Source organism: Vigna unguiculata, chromosome 6 (assembly GCF_037176805.1).
Source record: "Vigna unguiculata cultivar grain cowpea cultivar isolate G323 ecotype 2 chromosome 6, ASM3717680v1, whole genome shotgun sequence".
NCBI lineage: Eukaryota > Viridiplantae > Streptophyta > Magnoliopsida > Fabales > Fabaceae > Vigna > Vigna unguiculata.
Genome location: NC_140797.1, coordinates 32823718 through 32833705, shown reverse-complemented (window position 1 = coordinate 32833705; position 9988 = coordinate 32823718). Strand labels below are relative to the sequence as shown.

Genomic DNA, 9988 nt, shown 5'->3' with positions numbered 1-9988 from the left:
ATATATATATATATATATATATATTACAAAAAGAAGAAAAGAGTATTTAACTTTCTCAAATTTTACCTCTTTCGTAAATCGATATTTTAAATGTTAAATTCAGTTTTATTAAATCCTTTTATTTGAATCAAGTACCCAAACAACAGTGAAGAAACACTACATGCAGCAGAAAATGGTTTAATCCAATGTGTCCAAAATAAAAAATCCTAACATAAATCTTAAAATACATTGCTATCTATTTTCATCACAATCAGAAATTTCTAATACCTCCCAAAAACATAAAACAATGAGGCCTCTATTTAACTGATAGTTAAATGCATTTCCATTATTAATCTTCAATCTCAACAAAAAAATGAAATATCTTTTCATGTACAAAGAGCACAGAGATTGGACCCATCTCAATGACTAGGTGAAGAATACTAAGATAAATAGGAAGATGAACAAGGCCAACAAAGCACATATCATCATGATTTGACCCTTTGTACTAGCTTTCTTCATAACCATTCCCACTTTTTTCTGCAAGCATAATAGAAGAGCAAAATATGAACCTCTTCGAGAGTTGGTATGTATCACAATCAACATTTCTTTTGTTATTAATTAATATCAGCAATCAAAGAGGTAAAATTTGTCTCTTTCAAGTAATTAATTTCTCAAAGATAAAACCAAACTAGACGATTTGAAGGAGAAAAATGAAGTATAGACGCAGAACTCACTTGGACAAAATCAAGTCGATTTGTTGTACTTTCCATCTCTGAACCAAGTTCCTCTAGAATCCTGTCCTGAAGCATTAAAATTGATATTGACAGGGCCAGAAATGTCAGATGAAACAAATTATTTCAGAGCTAAAAGGCAAAAAAATAGTTTTGTTCAAGCAAATTGAAGGAAACGCGTGAAGAAAGGAAGCTACCTAGCCATCAAAATGGATAGAACCAAGGAGAGTAAAAACATCTCAAACCATTACCTGTGCAGTGAGTTCATCATGAATTGTAAGTCCAACACCTCCAATTCTCCGTACACTCTCACTAAGCTCATCTAATTCCTCATCCTGTTTCCTATCACCATAATAGATATATATAAATAAAAACAAAAATAGCAACCAGAAGCAGATTGTATTTCCAGAAAGAATAACCATGGGCACAAAGTTGTCGAGCAGTGTATTTCATACATTTTGCCCTTGTCAAGGTTACCTACGGACTTTATTCCTCTTTCTGTTTTCTTTTTAATTCCAAGAGACAAGAAGAAAAGAAAGCAACCATTGCAGTAATTACTTGAAAGGTCTGTTTAAAATAATTTCTTCATAATCCTTTAAGCCGAAAAAGAAGAAAAAAAATGAAATAAACTTCTTTATAAATTAAAATTAGTTTATGCATAAGTTAAAAAATATCTTAGAGAAACTACTATGAGAAAACTTTACTAATTAACTCGTGTTTAAGTTCATTTTAACTTATGAAGAAGCTCATTTTAGTTTATGAAAAAGCTCATTTTAGAGAAGTTTATCCAAACATATAAAAGTAATATCGATAGTAGAACCACCATCACTCAAAGAACTATAAACATGATAATGAGAAATTTTCTTCACAAACAAGAATTTACAAGCATGAAATGAAGCTTATTTCAGTTTATTTGAAAATTCAATTTTTCTTCCTCTTCCTAGAAGTGTATACAGAGAAGTTTAACCACAAAGATATAAGCAAATACCAGGCGTAGATCCAAACCTCAAACTCAAATAATTATTAAAAAAATGGCAATGAAATCATTTTCTTCCCTAACAAAAATTTACAAGCAGTAAATGAAACTATGAGTAGAGAATTTCCCAGCAATCACACACAGAATAATCACTTAAATTTAACGTCACAGTTTATTCAACAAATAGGTAGGGTTGACAAAGTGAATCCAAACAGCCGGATAGATCCACCATCTCTTGGTAGGTGGGTTAGATAGTTGGACCCACCAAGCTGGCTCAACCCAACCCAACCCTGTGAGTCAAAGCAGGTCAACCTGCGATTACTTTTTCAATTTAAATGCATCACCCCTTACCAATAATTATTCTTATCTGCATCCAATAATTTTATAATGTTATAAGAAAAAATATAACTCTATGAAGCAAGTGTGGTGTTTGAGCTGTATCTTGGCAATTCTAAAAAAATAAACACAATCTATTGAATTACTCAATTGGTATGGAAAAATCTTCAACAAGTACTAGATTATGACAATTATTCAACAACCCCTTGATGGGCCGACCCATTGACGTGTTACTAAACAGGGTGAGTTGGATTCTTCAACCCTTTTTCACCAACAAGCTAACCCGCCCTGCTTTGAGGGGTTGATGGCAGGACAGAATGGATTAACTCATTTTCCCACGCCTACAATTAGGGGTATCCCCAAAAATATGTTGGTATAAGTTTCAAGCACACAGAACATTTCTTTCGTGTCTTAAAAAGCTTGTGGGAAGACTGACCAATATTTAAATCCAATTAAGACATCAACCAAACAAACAATACATTCTTGTAATCATATATGCAGAAAAATGGTTATCATTAGAGTTTAATGCCACAAAGATATACAAAAGTTAACTTTAAAAAATTATTGTTATGCCAAAGTAGAACAAAAGACATCCAAAATCCAGTTCAATTAGCATGAGGTATAAGAGGGGAGAAGTACTTTATAAGAAGCATTTGTCTATCTGATTCTGACTGTATGAAATCATCATTATCTCGGGCAGGATACTGGTCGTAGGTATCATTTTTATGAGAACTTGGTAGCCTCATGAGTTCTTGGCGCATCCCATTTACACTGCTGTGGCTTGTGGAACTTGAGCCCTTTCCGGCCTCCAATGCTTTCTTCATTGTGACAACCTAATAATGCAACGTAACAATGAATATTTTGGGCGTTATGTTTATAAGAAAATAATGACACTAAACAGCATTTGAACATTCAAAAAATTATTGCGTCTTCCCTACTTAGTAAAAATTGGCAGACATTTTAGATACCTGAGATCGAGCATTGCTTGTCCATTTCCTTCGGCTTTCAAGCTCAATTTCATCAATTCCATACCAAGAAGGTTCTCTAGACGCTACAGCAATTGCTTTATCCAATTCATCCACCTTTCTATCAAAAAATCAGACTTCAGCTGTCGTATATACGTTAGGTTGCAGAAGAAGAGAAAATGGGCAACATTTCTAAAATTGTACTATAATCAAATATATTAATTTATAAATTTATAAATTGTATTCCAAAAGTAATATTTAGATCACACTTGGAAACGTTTCCAAGGGCATTCAAATATCCAGGGTTTTTTTTTTCCTTTCAAGGTACCCCAAACTCCAGGAACTCAAGAATAAGGATCGAAGTGTTTTTGGAGAATTAAATGAAATCATCAGAAGATATTGGACACCAAAAGCCTCCAAAAAGTATGTCTAATCTACTAGATCTGAATTCATGCAACTTATGACAAGAACATGTTGAAAAACTGAAAAAATGAAAAGCTCATCAATGATCTAAGGATAAGTCATTCTGTCATTGATTCTGCATATGCATGCAATAGGTCTACCTGCCACTCTATGCTTTCGCATCCAGCACGAACCTCCTTCGTAAGACGTCCCTGTTCTGCAGCATTGGAAGTGCTTTCCCATTGATGAAAAGTAGATTGCAGCTTATCAATCTTCACAGAAATTAACAAATAATCAGATAATTAACTAAACATAATCCCTCATGAAAAAAACTGATCCATCGAAAAACAAATCAAAACACCAAAATCAGTTCACATTGTTGTTTTTGCATAATATCCTGTTTCAATCACCGATCCCATTTCAATTTCCACTTAAAACCCCAAATTCACACAACAATTTTCTTTTAGTGTGTCCTACGCTCCAATTAGTCATAAACCAACACCCACAATAAATCAGTGCGGTCCACACGCTACAAAGCCACATATCGCAATTGGGTTTCCTTCAAAAATCTCAAATTTACAAAGGAAAAAGCCCAATCATATTAATAATAACCTAAGAGAAAAACGAAATCTCAATAACCAGAAAGACCATTAAAAGAAAAAAGACAAAATAGCCTTCATTCACTCAAATACGCAGCATGAATCATCCAAGGAAAAAATGAAAATCAAATCCGAATGGTTAAGAAAATAAAATAATTGAAGAAAAGAAGTACCGAATCTTGAATCTCGGACTTGACAACATAAAATGGATCCTGAGCAGAGGGCATGTTAAGAGAGAGGATTGAATGATTCAGATGGACGAACACTTCACGATGAACACAAACTGCTTTGAATTTTGATTCTTGTTACCTTTGATGGTTCAACCTATCAGTAGTTCTTCTTGCCCAAAACATACATAGATTTTATAAAAGCACAAATTGTATCAAAATCATAATATATTATAATTGTACTTTAAAAATTAGAGTATTTTTCATTTAAAAAAATTAAACATATTCATTCATATAATTTTTAATTGTCTCCGATAAAATGTATTAGATTCACGTGGTTTATGTTTTGAATATTTTTTAATTGTTTTGCTTTGTAAAATTTTGTTTTATTATTTTAGTTTTAAGAGCTGGATGCATATATTTTACTTCTTTTAAATGTGTACACCTTTTATATATTTTTTATATAAAATAAATAAATATAATTGTTCTTTTGTCCCTAAATCCTTAAAGTAACTTTGATTTTGGTTTTTCAAATATTAAAAAAAATATTATTTTAACTTCTAAATAATAAACCTAAGAGACCAAAATGAGCTCAGGATTTATAGTTTGAATTTTAAAATTTTGAATTCAAATTGTATTTAGATTATTCAAAATTCACTTAGAATTAGAATTAGTTCCATTTTAAAATTTTGGTTAAAATTTATTTAGAAAAAATTAATTAAAATGTTTAAATTTACATATTTTTAAAATTAAAAACTAAATTAAATCATAGTTTCAATTAAAAAAAAATCAATTTTCAAAACATATTTAAACCATCGTTCTATTTATTATTTAGCAACGAAAATATTTTTTTTAGAGAGTAAGAAACCTTTTTTAAATTCAAATGGGTAAAGTTCAAATTATTCCTCAATTTAACATGAAAATGAAAAATAATTAAAGCTAAAAAATATTTATTGTTTTTTATTATTTAAGAAACTAGTATCGGTTTTTTCATAATACTAGTGAATAATAATAATAATAATAATAATAACCTATAATAATAAGAAAGAAAATTCTCTTTTGTGTCCACATTTCAAAATATCAATTTTACTCTTTAAAATATATTATTTATTAAATTTTTAAAAATTGACTGTTACTTTTATAAATTTTTTTGCTTTATTTATCAACAATTATTCTCTTATCTTTTCTTATATATGTCATTTTATTTTATATATTAATTTAATAACATTATATTATCAACACCTATTTATATATATATATATATATATATATATATATATATATTAATTTAATAACATTATATTATTAACGTTATCTTTTCTTATAGTTAAAAGATACGTCGCGATAGTTCTTTGTGGATGCTAATAATAATAATAATAGGAGGAAGTTATATGTTGTGGGGTCTAATTCGCTTTATTTTTCCTTTCTCTTTGTTTTTTTCTTAACAACTACTTTTTTTTTTAAAGTATTTCTGTAAAAATATTTCTGTATTCTTTAAATATTTCACTTCATCTCTTTTTAAATAAATCTTACTAGAAGCTAACTAATTGAAGGAGAATTTCATTAAAATGTAACTTCGAATAAATATTTTCTTACTCAAATATCTTTAATTCTTTTTTCTCTTGTCTACTGGAAGTTTCGCATATTCTATTTCTTTTTTTTTTTAAATGTTCTATCAGTTAAAATATTTTTTGGTATGCATTCTTATTTGTCTGGTGATATTTTTTTAGGACTCTAATATTTTAGTATATTTTCAACTCTTTTTAGTTATTATTAGTTATTACTTGAAGTAAAGTAAGTCTAAGATAAAAAGGAGATATTCAAGTTGAAATTCCTTTCTTTTTGTATACTAAAAGTTTATTGAATGCCGATGGTATTGAAATTGTTTAAATTTGATTTTGGAATATATATATATATATATTAGTATATGGTTTTTATGTTTTGATTGTGAAATTTAGTTTGAATATTCAATTTGAATTATATTAGGTATGATAAATTTGTAATAACTTAGTGTAAAACGTGGACTTGAAAATATGTTTTTAAATTTAATAAAAATTATTTTTGCACATCTGGCTTAGGTAGACTTATTTGACCGAGTGATTCCTTCATTTGTTAAAGATATTCAAAGCCTATTATATTCGAGATATTACCAATGAGTATAAGGGTTATGAAAGAAATAAAAAAAAAAATTATTACATGATCAACAACTGAATTATATAGATTAAGCATTTAATGTCAATTCTTCTTCCATTTAGTATTGTTGCATTTTCAGCATCAAAATATTAATGACATAACAAATGACATTTGATAAATTATTTAAGTTCAATTTTACTTTTAATTGTATTGACTTTATTTTGTCTCAATTTTAACTTTTAATTATCTAACCAGAAAAGTTGCTTAAGTGCATATTATATTAATGCAACTATTTTATTTAGTTTTTTATTATATATTATTAGTTTTTATATTAATAAAATATTGCATACTATTTTTACACTAATGACAAGCTAAGTACTAAGTGGAAATGACTCGAGGTTGGCATAAGTCAAACTCTGCCGTCTAATTGGTTTTTGAGGTATATAATTTTTAGTGATTGTCCTAAGACCCTAAAAAATTATAATAATTAGAAAATATATATTTAAGGTGGATTATTTTTTTATTTAAAAAATTTATAGTTTTTAAATAATTTAAAAGATTTATTGTATTTAAAAGATATAAAGTGGTTATTATAGTATAATTTTTTTGATAAACATATAAAATAGTTATTATAATGTAAACAAGTTATATATGAGGGTTATTTCTTAAACATATTTATTAAAAATATATAAGATTTATTATATGTATGAGTTATCTTATATATAAGATATTTAAAGAGATTTTATAAGAGATAACCATAAATGTAAAAAAAAATGTATCTAATATTTTATTATTATTAGAATATCACTTAAAATTATTTAAGAGTATCTAGGACTTTAAGAGTGAGAATGAAATCCATGAATATACATACTAAACGAGTGAATCAATGTTACATTTGAGTAAAAAAAGATCGTGATTGAGTAAATTTGAAGTAAAAGTAAAGGTAAGATTCAAACATAGGAAGAGGGGAAAAAGTTGAGTTTTGAAGAAGAAGAAGAAGAAGAAGACGGAAGAAGTAAACAGAAAGGGGTAGAGGGAGCTTACATTCTTATTTTTTTTTTCTTTCTTGTCTTGTTTGTGTATATGATGTAGTATTTTATATGAGTCTAAATTATGGAATAGATGTTAATTAGTATGATTATGATGACGTGTTAATATGTGCTTGTTTGGAAGGTAAATATATGCTTGTGTGTGGTGACTCAACGAAAGGTGTTGAAGGGTAACTCCGCGACGTTAAGGAGAGGGGTTAATAACATAAAATGTTTAATTTTGTAGTCTTATGTTTTTTTCTTTTCAATTAAGTATGTTTGTAAGATAATTTTGTATTTTGTTCATTTGATATTTTCAATAAATAGGAATGGAGTTTATTTTAATTATGTAAATTTTGTATTTTGTTGATTTTGGAGTGTTACAATTGTTATCAAGAACCACTCCCCAAAAGACCTCACTTTTACAAATAAAGACCCAAAAAACCTATCTTTAGCTCGTGAAAGATCTTTTGACGAATGTTGGAAGTCCCACATCGACTAAAGATAAGGCAATTTCATAGTATACAAGTAGGATGTAGGATGCAAATGTTACTTTACAAGCTAGTTTTGTGGGGTTGAGTTAGGCTTAAAATTCATTTTTAATATGATATTAGAGATAAATTTACATCTAACATCTTTGTCTCTAAAGTTAATTTTTTATTTTTTATTCCAATTTTACTATTAGTTTATTTTAAACCATATAGAGACTTGTTAAACTTACAAACAAGATTTGGCTGGGAAGAGAAAAACCATGTGGAGAAACTAAAGTCCAAGTGTGGTTTCTGTCAAGAGCATGTAACTCAATATCTATAGCATGTTTCCAACATACTTGGGCATAAATAATATGACAAAAAAGGAGTATGGTCAGGAGAACAATTATCATAAGAAATAAATAAATTCATCGGATAAGGTGTGAAAGCATTAAGTTGAAGCAACACCGCAATAATATTGATCTAAGTATCGATGCCTGTTTTTCACTCTATGAGAAGTTCTAAGATCAAGATCAGTAACTTCAACATTATCATAAACAAGACTAGGAGCAAAGTCCATAGTAAGGTTGTGGCATGTGAAACATGTAAAGTTGGAAAATCATACATGCTATATCACATGAATGAGAATTGTCAATTGAAGCAATAGAGTTATCAGATGGCAAAGAGAATGAGTAAGGAAAAATATTTTCGTGAAAGATAACATTCTTAGTCACATAAATAGACTTGGAGTGGAGATCATACATCCTTTTGTGCTAGATTTTTAACTAAGGAAAACACATTTTAAGCTTCGGAAATCCACTTTAGTTCTTCCAATAGTGACAAAATTGGCATAACCCACACGACAAAAAAAATTTAGATTAAAAAAACCAAATTTAGTTGAATAGACGAATCTATAAGGAGATTGATTATTGAAAAAATGAATAGTTAACCTATTAATGAGATGAGCAACCAATTTAAGGGAATAAGACCAGAAAATAGTAGAATAGACCAATGTAATGACTAATTGTGTTCGTCTCTATAATTCATTATTATTTAATAATTTTCTTGTAATATAATCTCGTTCCAATTTTACAAGAGATAATTCACAAATTTGTTATTTAATGATTTTCTTGTAATATAATCTCATTCCAATTTTACAAGAGATAACTCCTAAATTTGACTGGTAGAACAAAATGATCATACATAAAATTAATATTTTTATAAAAAACCACTAAATGTGTTCTACAAGGATTACTCATTGAAAGTGGGTTAACAAACTATTATGCAATATCTTCAAACCTTCTGCATTAGAATGAGAACATGTTTCATATAGTTTTATGTTGAAGAAATTTATAAACAACTTAAAATGGTTTTCGAGAACGTGTAAATACAAAAAGTACATGAGAACTTATCATTGAAATTCAAAGTTTGTTTAAGAGTAAATACAATTTCCTATTAACTCTAAAAGACCATATTTGTAATTCTTGGTCTACTTTAAATTTGTTAGCTGCCACAATCTTATTTCACACTTTTACAATATTGTAACTGTTTGACTTCATAATTCACTTCTTCATAGCTAGAATATATTCTCTCAAAGGGATCCAAAGCAGTCACTTACAAACCAATTATTTTTCTATTTTATTTTTCATTCAACTTCATAATCTCATCTTAGTGAGAATATCACATCTGATTTTACTTGTTGGAATTGATAATCGGTTATTTTCAATTCAGTGAATAGATTCATGAATTTCACTGACAAATCTGATAGCTCGTGTGATTATAGAGGTGTTGGACTTATCACGGTTATCCTCAATGGGAGTGGTTGTAGAGATAGAGGTGAAGATGGTGGTAGAGGTGGAAGTGGAGGTGAAGATAGTGGTGGTGGTAGTAGTGAAGATGGTGATTTTGGTGGTGGAGGTGGAGGTGAAGATTGTGATATTGATGGTGGATGGGGAGGTGAAGATAATTGTGGTGGTAAAGGTGAAGATGATGGTGGTGATGAGGGAGGTGGAGGTGAAGATGGTGGTGGTGTGCGCAAAGGTGGAGATGAAGAAGATGAACTTATCAAAATTTTCCTTCACTTTTTAATGTCTGGGACCATACTTTCTTCTTTTGTCTTCTGTTCGCTTTGTCTGCATATACAATACATGAGTCATAAAGTGTTCATTTGCCAACTAAATAGTTTTCACATTAACAAAAATT

At 28.8% G+C, this 9988-nt stretch overlaps 1 protein-coding gene across 2 annotated transcripts; it reads right to left on the bottom strand.

The window, feature by feature from the left end:
- Nucleotides 1-298: 298 nt before the first annotated feature.
- On the bottom strand, nucleotides 299-4365 carry SYP61 (syntaxin of plants 61). Of its 2 annotated transcripts, none has more exons than XM_028075142.2 (7): nucleotides 4162-4365; nucleotides 3551-3661; nucleotides 2991-3104; nucleotides 2662-2855; nucleotides 962-1052; nucleotides 714-779; nucleotides 299-516 (listed from the first exon to the last, which is right to left on the bottom strand). In XM_028075142.2, the coding sequence occupies exons 1-7, from the start codon at nucleotides 4213-4215 to the stop codon at nucleotides 406-408; spliced, it is 741 nt and encodes a 246-aa protein (XP_027930943.1). In that variant the 5' UTR covers nucleotides 4216-4365; the 3' UTR covers nucleotides 299-405. The 2 variants fall into 2 exon arrangements, with proteins under 2 accessions (XP_027930943.1, XP_085530525.1); XM_085674399.1 differs by having other exon boundaries at nucleotides 2991-3108; nucleotides 4162-4304.
- Between the last annotated feature and the right edge of the window lie 5623 nt (nucleotides 4366-9988).